General features: G+C 31.9%; 2 protein-coding genes across 3 annotated transcripts; one reads left to right on the top strand and one right to left on the bottom strand.

Annotated features, from left to right (window-relative positions):
* Positions 1-5,070: 5,070 nt before the first annotated feature.
* LOC131633017 (universal stress protein PHOS34-like) lies at positions 5,071-8,991 on the top strand. Of its 2 annotated transcripts, none has more exons than XM_058903719.1 (5): positions 5,071-5,449; positions 5,529-5,632; positions 6,509-6,630; positions 7,341-7,475; positions 8,519-8,991. In XM_058903719.1, exons 1-4 carry the CDS (start codon positions 5,236-5,238, stop codon positions 7,435-7,437), a joined length of 537 nt encoding a protein of 178 aa, XP_058759702.1. In that variant the 5' UTR covers positions 5,071-5,235; the 3' UTR covers positions 7,438-7,475; positions 8,519-8,991. The 2 variants fall into 2 exon arrangements, with proteins under 2 accessions (XP_058759702.1, XP_058759703.1); XM_058903720.1 differs by having other exon boundaries at positions 5,077-5,449; positions 6,512-6,630.
* A 1,334-nt stretch (positions 8,992-10,325) lies between these two features.
* Positions 10,326-12,181, bottom strand: LOC131633016 (uncharacterized). Its single transcript, XM_058903717.1, has one exon. The coding sequence runs from the start codon at positions 11,736-11,738 to the stop codon at positions 10,452-10,454; it is 1,287 nt and encodes a 428-aa protein (XP_058759700.1). The 5' UTR covers positions 11,739-12,181; the 3' UTR covers positions 10,326-10,451.
* Positions 12,182-12,236: the final 55 nt, after the last annotated feature.

Here is a 12,236-nt window from a genome sequence, read left to right on the forward strand (position 1 = left end):
CACCGCCGCCGCCCTTTCTACCTCTATTATCGGCGACTAACACCTCCAATGAAAAAATCAAAGCCATTTTCGTACTCTTCGTCTCATGATCTTCCTAATAAACTGGTTGGAATTTTGTTTCGAACAAACTATCCGTCAACCACTGTTACTCGCCGTCGACCAATGTTCGTATTAAGATAATGAAGTTAGATTCTGGTCTTTTCATTAAAAAAATCAATCTTTCTGAGTTTTTTTGTTATTGTTTTTCTTTTTTTACAGGAAGCTCGAGAGAAAATTAAAGAACTCAAGCTTCTTGCTCAATGGAAGAGAAAGAAAGGTGGATTCATACCTACCATGTTTCTTTTTTGTGAGAAAAAGATTCAATAGAAAAAATTTGTTGGTTCTATTTTGTTGTTGTTGTTGTTTTTGTTGATTTTGTTGGCTCTGATGAAAGTATTTTCTTACAATGTCTCATTAACACCAAGATCCTTATGTCTGTTGTGTTTAAGATGTAAAGCTTATTAAGTTTATATGAGTTTTAGCCTCATTATTTGATTCTGGTGTTTTGCTCAGGTTAGGTTCTGTGACTGGAATGTGAATTCGACTATGTGAAACCAATTATTTTACTCCTAATTTGTTGTCCATGTTGCAAGATATCAACAATCAAGTTGCTGGCTATATGAGAGATCGAAGTAGAATGGTCAAACGAATGCAATTTAGAAGATCAACTATTATTAACGTATTCGGATCCGTAAGTCAGTTTATTCTTTAGTTGTCTCTAAACACTAAGAAAATCATTTACTTATATCAAATTGACACTTACAGGCATATGTCTCAAGGTTTCAAATATTAGAGATAACTCTAAATATTAGAGATATCTCTCATTGACACTTACAAATGCTTGTGTGCCAATGTTCCTTCTTTTTGTGAACATGTGTTGGAAACTTTGTTCTCACAACTTCTGATTTCTAATAAATGTTTTCCAATTTTAAATTTTTTTACTTTAAAATGTAAAAGAATTTTTCCATAATATTTTACTTACTGAAGAATTCAGATATGCATCCCCTCTCTATTCAATGTCAGTTTGTGATATGTCAAAGGTTTGGGAGAAATTGGACATGGAGATTCCTGCTACGCCAATGCCCAAGTCTTATCAGAATAAAATGGTCGGTCGGAGTTCAATCTGCAACGAGCATACGACGATCGGGTTTACAAGCTGCAGCTAATAGGTGAGAAAACTGAAACGTAAGCCTTTCTTCGATGTATGTATAAAGGATAATCCACTATTCTTTATATTTTTTGTTTACAGGTGCATTATTTTTTGAGTTTGTTGTATGCTTCTGCATCATTGTTATCCTGTTATCATGTTTCTGCATCACTGTTATCCTGTTATAATTATTTGCTGAGACTGTTGTATGCTTCAGCATCACTGTTATCCTGTTATCATGTTGTATGCTGAGATACTGGATTTTCTGCATCTAAACTACATCATCTTGATAATGGATGTAAGTATTATTGAAGTCTGGTATGGTTATTGTCTTTGCATAGAAGGAATTTGTGCATAGTTTGCATCTTTTTAGAAGATTTCTGCATCCTTTTAGTTTGTTACACAAACTACTTAAAAGTCAAAAAAAGCAAAACCACCGCTTAATGCAAACACGTAGCAGCTCATTTATGAATTGAGTGAAGAGATTTAATCGAAAAATTTAAAACATGATTCATTCCTCGATACATGGCTGGTTTTATACTTCTTTCAAAATCCCTTCAAATTTATCTAATTTATGTTATGTCATGCTGCATTGCTGTGTTTCAGGGGCGGAGTCTAGTGCATACAAATGGTTATGCACCAACCATTGTTAATGAAAAGTCGTATGGTTCTTTGATCCGTTACTTCATATTATTGGGCGGTGTAGTTGACACAAATTTAGTTTCTGTTCTTCTACTGTGAGAATTAATTGAATAAAATCTGAGAAGAAAATTGTATTAGGCGATTAATTGGGAATCAAGTTTATGATTAGGCAATTAAATAGGTAGTCTACCAACTATTGGAAAACCATCATTTTATTGACCAATTATCTGTTTTAAGTTGAGTAATTTGGTAATTGACCATTAATGGTATATTGTCAGTGTTCATAAGTTTGTAGTGTTCTTTAAAACTGTATGTACTTTTAGTTCTAATAATGAAAAACAACTCTTCCATAGGAGATTGCGATATTCCATGACCATGGCAGGGCTTATCCATGTGCTAATCTTTGTACCACTATTACTGATGTATTTAAAAATCATAGCCTAGAAATTTTCAGATAAAACAGATTCTCTAAGTAACTTGACTTCCTGACCAACTAAAATATTTTTACATATTTAAATGTGATAGTTAAGTGACAGAAATAGCCAAGTTCTTTAATTGGAATCACGCCTTATGTAATGTATTGAATAAATAAGCAAATTTTATTGAAGGATGTTTTGTATCTTATATGAAATCAGTAGTTTTACAGATTTAATTTTTCAAGGTGTTTTTCTTAGCATATCAATAACTTTTTCTTATGAGGTGCAGAAAGTGAACCTACTAAAGTTGTCTTTAATTGCATTTTCAAATACTTATAGTTAGCATATGTAATTTGCTAAGTGGTTCAAAGTTGTCTTTTAATATAATTATTTAATATAATTGTTTAATGTAATTAAATACATATAAATATTGTTTATTTTACAAATAAGTAAATTATTTTTAAATTTTGTATTAATATATAAAACTTTTCATCTGTTAAAATTTTATTTTTTTTCTATGATTATTTAATCATACGTATATTTTATGTCCTTTTTTATATAATTATTTAATACAGTAAAATTTATATGATTATTATTTATTTATAATGAAATCATTTATTTCAAATTTACACCTATCTAAATAAATTTCAACACCACTCATTCAAATTTAGTGAATTTCAACCTCACCCATTCAAAATTAGTTAACCTTTTAATTTCACGGGTCATTAGCACCATAATACTTAGTTTTTTTTATCACAACGGATCACTAGCACCATAATACTTAGTTTTTTTTTTTTGAAGTGATCAAGCCTTATCAAATGAAAGATATGAACGAATTTATCTGTGTGTCTATATTGGTCACCATCACCATAATACTTATTATTTTTGAAACGATCAAGCTTTTTCAAATTATCAAGTTATAAATGAAGGCACCACGTACTTGTCTATAATTTAACCCAAATTCTATATATAAATTTTAATGTTTTATTTATAAGGCCCATAACAAAAAATTTGAGGCTATTTTTTTTAGGCCCTGGGCTGTGGGCCTGGTTGCCCTGCCCCAGGGCCGGCCTTGCCTTCTCATATATATATATATATATATATATATATATATATATATATATATATATATATATATATATATATATATATATATATATATATATATATATATATATATATATATATATATATATATATATATATATATATATATATATATATATATATATATATATATATATATATATATATATATATATATATATATATATATATATATATATATATATATATATATATATATATATATATATATATATATATATATATATATATATATATATAAAAGGGTGGTATAGGATGATTTTTATCTAACCTCTTATAATTTTTTTTATTGTTTGTTGCTCTAGAAATGTTGCTCTAGAAAATGGAAAAATATTTTATATTTAAAATTTAATATTGTTTTTAGATATTTATTCAATTTCATTGAAAATATTTAACTAATGTTAGTCCAATTTAGAAAATTACATGGTTTCAAATAATTTATTTTATTTTTTTATAAAAATAACTCAATTATGTAGGGATAACCGACTTGAATGAAAAAAAAAATAAAAATTTTGCTGTATTAAAATTAGGCTTAAATATAAAATTGGACCAATTTATGCACTATCCAAAAAAACCGATAGAAATAAATGAATCCAATTTTAACCGAAATAAAAAAAACCAAAATTAAGTCGGTTGGAAGTTGCGCCTGGCTTCTTCACTCGCGGATAAAATTGGTTTTGAGTTTTGGACTCGAATTCGAACCAATGTCCAACCTCCCTATCTATGCTCAAATAAAGTGCTAATGTGCATGATTGTATATATTCATAATGGTTAAGAAAACATTTTGAGATAAGAAAACATTTTGTAGAAAGATTCATCCGTCGTTTTATAAGAAAACAATGACATTGTAATTTGTAAATTTTACCAACTTCTATGAATTTTATCACTAAAATTCACTATTTTTACGGGTCACTATCACCACAATATTTTTTTATTTATTTTAATCAATAAAATATTTATGAATATTTATAGTTATTAGACTTATTGGATTTATCATGTTGATTTGCTATATATTTCTTTTTAAATATTTTTAAATATTAGTGATTTTATAATAACAATTGTATATCACTAACAATCCAATCTTATCGAATGACATGAGATATGAACGATTATTGGATTTCCATGATTTTTGTACATAGCTACTATATATAGATTCATTTCATCTATATTATGTTTTGTGAATCTTAAATTAACATTTCTCATTCGAATTTTCAAATTTCATTTTTTTACGTTTGTAATAAATTATTCATCTTAAGATTTGACTTACCCGTGCGGACGCACGGGTCTTCTACTAGTAAACCAAATAAAAGGGTGTTATCCAAGAAAATAGGAAATCAATAAGTTGAAAATTAAAATAGAATAATTTAACGTGCAAGAGCATAGGAAATAGGGAATGAATAATAATTAAAATAAAATGAATTATTAAATTAATAAATAATAACTTAAACAAAAATAGAAATATTTCTTTAAGTAGAAACATTTAAAGTAGTAAGGGCTCTAGAAATGTGTCACTCGTTAAAATTGCCAATAAACTCATTTTGCTTTATTATTATGTATGATTAATAAATAATAACTTAACAAAAATAGAAATAGAAATATTTCTTTAAGTAGAAACATTTAAAGTAGTAAGGGCTCTAGAAATGTGTCACTTGTTAAAATTGCCAATAAACTCATTTTGCTTTATTATTATGGATGATATATGATCTAAGCATCGAGATATTAATGTAATTTAGCCATGTTACCAAGAATATCGATGTTGATTAAGAAATTGCCATTCAAATAAGGCATTCTAACAACAGAAGCGATCAAAAGAAAGTCAAAACAAGCAAGCACATACAGAGAAAGAGAGACTCGTCAATCAATCAAAAAGTAAGAATCCAAGAGATGCCGGAATCCGGAAACCTCGGCGTAGTAGTAGTCGCAGTAGACGGCAGCGAAGAGAGCATGAACGCTCTCCGCTGGGCGTTACAAAATCTCAAGCTCCGATCACCTACACCCGATTCCACCAACGCCGGTTCTTTCATCATCTTCCATGTTCAATCTCCACCGTCGATCGCCACCGGTCTTAATCCCGGTTCCATCCCTTTCGGTGGCCCCAGTTCAGTACATTTTCTTACCTCCAGTTTTCAATTTTCATTGTTCAAACTTTTATGTTACTGAAATTTTGGTTTCGTTAGGTGATCTCGAAGTTCCCGCGTTCGCTGCTGCGATCGAAGCTCACCAGAAGCGTATTACTGATTCTATACTGGATCATGCTTTGGGAATTTGTTCACAATTCAATGTAATGTAACTCTATGCTTCCTTTCTCTTTTTTTTCTCATTTTTTTTAAAAAAATTTAAATTATTCTTGTGTTCTCATTTGCAATCGCCGGAATTTGTGAAAAATATTGTTAGCGCAAGTTTAAGGTCTTTTTGGTAGTGATTTTAAGAAACTCTTATGTGTAGCTTTTATCCACTAGTGATTTTCCATTATGATTTTCAAGTTATCCGAACACACATAATTAATCCAGAGATCTTAAGAAACTGGAATATGTATAAAGTTTAATTGGCATGGATATTTTTAAATTTTACACATGCATAATTTCGGTCGATAGAGGTATTACAACACTGAATGCCATCGTCACGGTGTGAATTAATGCTATCGGTATTGGTACCTGCCGATACTGTTTTGTCGCGGCTATTCTCGCCGACGTAAACCGGATTTTAAACCCTTCACATTTTCACCCATAAACAATTGCTAGTGTTATTGAGAAACAAATATTTGCTTTTAATGATTATTTGGCTTTTTCCTAATTTTTTTTTGGAAACTAACATAAGTAAAGTGACAGACAAATTAGTTCATAATATGACAAATTATCTCATATTTTTAATTTTGCAATTTTGATCAACTAATATTTAGACTTATGAAATGGATCTCACAACCAATTGTTTTCATGATGTGGCAAATTTTAATTTTACTTGGCAATACTATTATGTTTATATGGCTTTGATCAATATGTTAATACTTAATTTATAACTTATTTTTATCTTAAAATGGTTTAGTGCCAAAATAATTTCAATTTAGTGTAAGCCAAAATTATTTCATTTTAGTGTGTAAAAATTGGTTTAATTAACTGTTAAGCCAAAATAATTGCAATTGACTTTTCTTTATCTATAGCAGACTAAGGTCAGGACCCATGTTGTTGTTGGTGAGCCAAAGGAGAAGATTTGTGAAACTGTACAGGATTTGCATGCTGATGTGCTTGTGATGGGGTCACGAGCTTTTGGTCCTATTAAGAGGTACAAATTGGCTGCTGACAAGTTTTGATAATTACCAGAAAATTACACCAGCAATTAACATGATTTATGGTATTTTTGAGCCTGATTAGGACATTACATATCACAAAATGCCTAAACCTTCTGGATAATTTTTTATCCTTTATATATGATGATGTTGACAAGTGGTTAGACACTGTGGTCCTAGAGTAATACTAGGGGAAGAAATTGGAAAATTTCAAACTGATATGTATTAGGAAGGAAAACCAGAGTCCAATATTGGCTTGATATATTATAATCCAAAATTTAAATTGAGTTTGTTAAGCTTAGGCAATTCTAACTTGTAAGTTGGTTTTGCGGTGTTACAACAGACTCAAAATCAAAAGCTAAGAAGATGTAGTTATGTTGATTTCTAATTTCCTTTGCAATATGATACAAGTAAATAGTAGTTAACAGCCATAGCAGAGTGGTAAGCAGAAGAGATCTCCTTATAAATAGCAGAGTTGTAATTAATAGCCATAGCAGGGTAGTAATTAACAGCCATTAATTTGTTTTCTTTATCCTGTCATTTATCTGCAGATTCCATTTAAACTTTGGACATTAGGCAAAATGCTCTTAATTTTACATCAAATCCTGTAATTTTTCACATTCGATTGTTTTTAACAATTTGAACTTTAAATATGTCTCTTATATGGATTCACCACTTATAAAGCTTCTTTCTATTTTGATTGCAGGATGTTCCTGGGAAGTGTTAGCAACTACTGTGCCCACCATGCTCATTGTCCAGTCATTATCATCAAGGGAAAGGAGAGCGTCAATAAGGGAAACTAATACACTTCTACTATGATATATTAATTAATTTTATATGAGTAAGTCTCACCATACTTGTATGTTGTCTCTCTTATAGTCTTTATTTGTTGAATATATTGTCTCTCTTATAGTCTTATATTTGTTGAATATATTGTCTCCCTTATAAAAGGGAAACAATATATTTTGATTCTGCCTTTTATTCTTTTAGGTCAACCACCTAGAATCTACCATTCTTTTATGTAAGACACTTTGTAGAAATAGATTTATTTCAAGGAATAATTTGAATTAATATGGGATTTCTATCCAATATATAAGCACGTCAAGTCAACATAATCCATAACGGCTAGGAATCACCTGAATCCGCACCGACTTTGACAAGGAAACCCCACTTTGGCCTGGTGTGTGTGCGGGTTTGTGTTTTTCCCAATAATCCAAGCCGGGGGTGGGGATGGGAAAAACCGATTTCTGTCGCGAGTGGGGGAGACAAAACCAGCTCCGGTCCACCTCATTGTCATACCTAATAAGAAGGTTTCTATATCAGTTTTTCTCAATAGAAATAGTTTCTTCTGATTTTCCTAGTTGCAATGCTATATAACTGAATTTCTATATAACTTGATTTTTTATCTGTTTTTGACTTTTTTCATCATTTCGGTTTGATGTTTCTTTTGCGTGCTATAGAACATACATCATAACAAATACAATCCTATAAACAACTTATGAATATCCTCATATATAGATCAAACGGGTTTCCCCCCTAAAAATGGTAAAATTGAATGCTGAATATCCAACTGCTACTATTTTAATAATTAGAGCCTAGATTGGACCATGATCCAATTTGGTATTAGAATGGTAAACCATCTTACTCCTGAAATTCTCATGGGAATCAACAATCATGAGGACTAGATTAAAAGGTTTTAAACTACATGAATCTAATTGATTATTTGGTGAAACTGTAAGGACATACTAATTAATTTGTCATTGCTTTTGCATCTTAGTGGAACTCTTCTGTTACAGACGATCAGCTGAATCTCTCTATCACTTACAATTATCAATGTTTTGAGGTTCTGAAATAGGTTTGGTTTCATTGTTTGGCTTCTTTTAGGCAAGTTGCCACATTTCAGGTGCTGATTCTGCGCTTTTCCAATTGATCATGTCAAAAGCTTTTTCATACTCTGGATTTTGCATGTCTTTTGCTAGTCATGTGCCGTAGCTAAGCTTTGAAGTTTGGATTGCCAATGCTAGTCAGGTCCCGTTACAAGTACAGTTTTTCTCCGATTATAGATAATAGTGGCGTTAAGCGTGTGAAATTCTTGCAGTTAAGAGTGATTTTCACCATTGCTATTTATATATTTGGTTGTTGTCGCAAGTGATTCAAAGAGAATCGTGACTACTGAAAGTTTGTATTGTTTTTGAATTTGTACAATGTTGTAAACAAATGTTGGATTAGTTTAGCTGTTAGAATTGCTATTCTTTTTAAGCATTTATCTTTCATTAATGTATAAAACATTGATTGAATTGTATGTCAGATGGGTCATGAAATATCTATCTTGTGAGAAATGAATATTGAATAACAGATGGTGAGTGTGTTTGAATAATGTAGCATATACTTGAATAAATCTATGACGGGTGGAACTATTACACTGTTATGAAAATAGTATGGTTTGACTGTTTGAGGATATGCGGCTCCTCATAAAAGGGCATGATGAACAATTGTTACTCTATGGAAAGAAAAGGTACTTCCCTTCTCCACTTTTCATGTAATTATATGTTGTGTCCATTAATTTATTTCTCTTCAAGTGTGTCCATGATTAACTTATTTCTATCCTTCTCATTTCTTTTTATATTATTTTTTTCCATTTGTTTTATTTGAAGGAGATGAAATGATGGAAGGAGAGGATCCCGTCCGGGTCTAAACACCCATCACATGGAGAATTGAGGTTTGAATCTTTGTTAAGAAGTGCGATGGGTGTTTAGACCTAGACGAGATCCACTCCCGACTAATCTGGAGAACTAATCTCATCGCCCACTAGCAATGGTTCAATTTAATAAAGAACAAAGTAAATATTCATTGTTAATTGTAGGAATTGTGGTTTAAATTCTTAATCTGCTATACATTGTTCCACAGGATGGTTTAGAGCAAAAAGTAAGTCTCCTAAAGAGAAATTTGACACGCATTAAATGAAGAAGAAATAATATTCTGAAAGGAAACATCAGCATGCTACAAGTGCAGGTATGTAATATTGTTGAATATTTTATATTGCAAAAACCTAAGAGAAGTATTATATTTTACTATTTTTAGCTAGCATTATCCTTAGTTTCCTCATCACTATCTTTCAACTAAACCATAAAAACCAAACACTATATTCATTTTTTATTTTACTTATAGACCATAATAATTTATATTAATTTAAATTTCATTGGACACAAAGTGAGGAGCTCAATTTACACATTTCAAAATAGAGATAGAAATAAATAAAATACTATTAAGAGTCCCACATCGGATAATCTATGGCCTGAACATGTATTTATAGGGGGGATAATCCTCACCCTACAAGCCGGTTTTGTAGGGTTGAGTTAGGCCCAACCACATTTCTTAACATGATATCAGAGTCTCGTTTAAGATCCGATAGGGCACCTACTATTAGGTTTCTGCAATCGGGCCACCCACCATTTATTTCCACGCTCCAGTTGTCTAGTCCTGGGCGTGAGGGTTTATTTTTTTTGTTTTTTGCATTAATTAAGGCCAACGAGATCCACTGCCATCTCTCTAACTCTCTCAAGCCTTTAAACTTGGAATTTTTGTCTCCATATTCACATCAATCTCTCTCAAAACACAAATCCAATTCAACACTATCACTCACTCGTGCAATGTTCAAAACAATAGTACTTGCATGAGCACAATGTCCATCTGTAAAAATGCATGAATTTTTTAATAGGTTATTATGAATTATTAGGTACAGTTTGTTGAGAATCTCATGCAATAATAAATTAATTACTTCTACCAAAAGCAATCAATTGATTTATCAATTAATTAATTAACCCCACCACTGATGAACTGCTACTCCTTCATCTCTCAACTTTCCATACAAAGCCAAACATTCCCAATAAGCCCTTCTACCTCTAGTCCCTTGTTTCAAATTCAAACCATGTGGCTTGCACTCCAAGAAAAGTTCATCCACCAACATGATAGCCTTACTCCTCATCATTTCTTCAACAACTTCGGCTTCGGCTTTCATCACTACGTACTCTTCGGGTTTTACGTTCTTCGTCAACCAATCTGACATCTCAATATGACCTGCGCTTGTACCCTCAGCGACGGTCTCTATCTTATACATCTCAAAATTCTTGTTCCTTGTTGGATAATTCTTTGAAAACCAATGTGTTCCACTACCTCCGTCTTTTTGTGGCAACCCTACGTCGATGAAAACTCGACGAGGGTAGTTTTCAAGGGTGTCACCCATTAAATCGGGTAAAAACTTTGTACGCTTCAAATACACTCTTGATTTCCCAGAGGCAGCACGTGGAGGCTCGAGGAGAACATCCTCAAGTTTCTGAAGTGCTGCTTTCTTTGCCTCAGTTGCATAGCCGAATAACTTTCGCTGCCCGCCAACTTTCAAATCTGTTTCGGTAATTGGTGAAGTTGGTACCTTCTTCATTGCCATTACTACTTTCTGAAACCTTCTCATGTATGCCACTTTATAGTTTGAGGGTTTGTGAAACGCGGCGGCATTTAGAATCACCACTGCTGCAATGCCATTTACTTTTAGAGCTCTGTCAATGAATTTTGATGAAGCGGGGAAGTCCGACGTGAAGATAAAATCAACAGTTTTATCGGGAATCAATTTCTGTTTCTTCACATCGTTCAACGGAATGTATTCCATTTTGTATTGATCTTTGAGACTCAGAAACTGATGAAACCCTTGTTCTTGATCTCCAAGAAAAACCATTTTGTGTTGTTTCGAATTCTTCACAAGGCCCTCGTTCGATAGGTCGCTGAAGAGGAGTGATAAAAGTTGCTCCATGTTGATGGGATGATCAAATCCACTTACTTTTTGTTGTTGTGGAAGAATCTTCATGTTTGAGGTTGAATCATCATGACTACTAGGATTTCTTGAAACAAATGAAGAGCTTATCAATGGCAATGAAGCCACAAACAATGCCAAAATAACCAAACGGTAAAAAATCTTCCATGTTCCTGATTTAGGGAACTTAATTACAAGATAATAGGCTTTTGGGTTGAAAGAAAATGCACTAGCATTTTTGTTTCTGTTGTAAAGAGAACCTTTTGTTCCAAAGGAAGAAGTAGCTAGATCAAATCCCATGGTGATGTAATATTAGAAAATAACAAGGCAGAAGAAGAATGTATAACAAAATCTAAAAGAGATGTGATGAAAATGTTAAGGTAATTATAAAAGGGTGCGAAAGAAAAGAGGAGGTGTGGATAGAAACTAGGTAAAGTTTTTAGCGAGAGCAGAATCTAGCTGCAGTGTGATTACCACCAACAAGGCCAACTCGGTTATTTTTGAATGCCAACAAGAGTGATAACAACTCTCTCATACGTTGCATCTCCATTTTGTGATCAATCTCTTATGATAATCCAGGTCGATGATGGTGTTTGAGGGTTGATTAATTGTATATTTTAGTTTAGGAACTCGTCTCTCTCTCATTCACCTTCATCGATCAAGAATACAAGGAAAATGTGAGAGGGGGAGACACTTTTTTTGAGAGGCTTTGTTGATGATAATAATAATGATTAATGATTAATAATTGAAGGTTGTGATTATTTGGTTTTAGTATTTGAATTGGGAGAAGGATACGGA

The sequence above is a fragment of the Vicia villosa genome, unplaced genomic scaffold (assembly GCF_029867415.1).
Source record: "Vicia villosa cultivar HV-30 ecotype Madison, WI unplaced genomic scaffold, Vvil1.0 ctg.001062F_1_1, whole genome shotgun sequence".
Taxonomy (NCBI): Eukaryota; Viridiplantae; Streptophyta; class Magnoliopsida; order Fabales; family Fabaceae; genus Vicia; species Vicia villosa.

What these genes read in the sequence shown, in the direction of transcription:
- LOC131633016 (XM_058903717.1), bottom strand. Translation starts at nt 11,738, where the DNA reads ATGGGATTTGATCTAGCTACTTCTTCCTTTGGAACAAAAGGTTCTCTT.
- LOC131633017 (XM_058903719.1), top strand. Translation starts at nt 5,236, where the DNA reads ATGCCGGAATCCGGAAACCTCGGCGTAGTAGTAGTCGCAGTAGACGGC. An exon ending in GAATTTGTTCACAATTCAAT is followed by an intron (nt 5,633 to 6,508) that starts GTAATGTAACTC and finishes CTTTATCTATAG; the next exon opens with CAGACTAAGGTCAGGACCCA. An exon ending in GCTTTTGGTCCTATTAAGAG is followed by an intron (nt 6,631 to 7,340) that starts GTACAAATTGGC and finishes TTTTGATTGCAG; the next exon opens with GATGTTCCTGGGAAGTGTTA.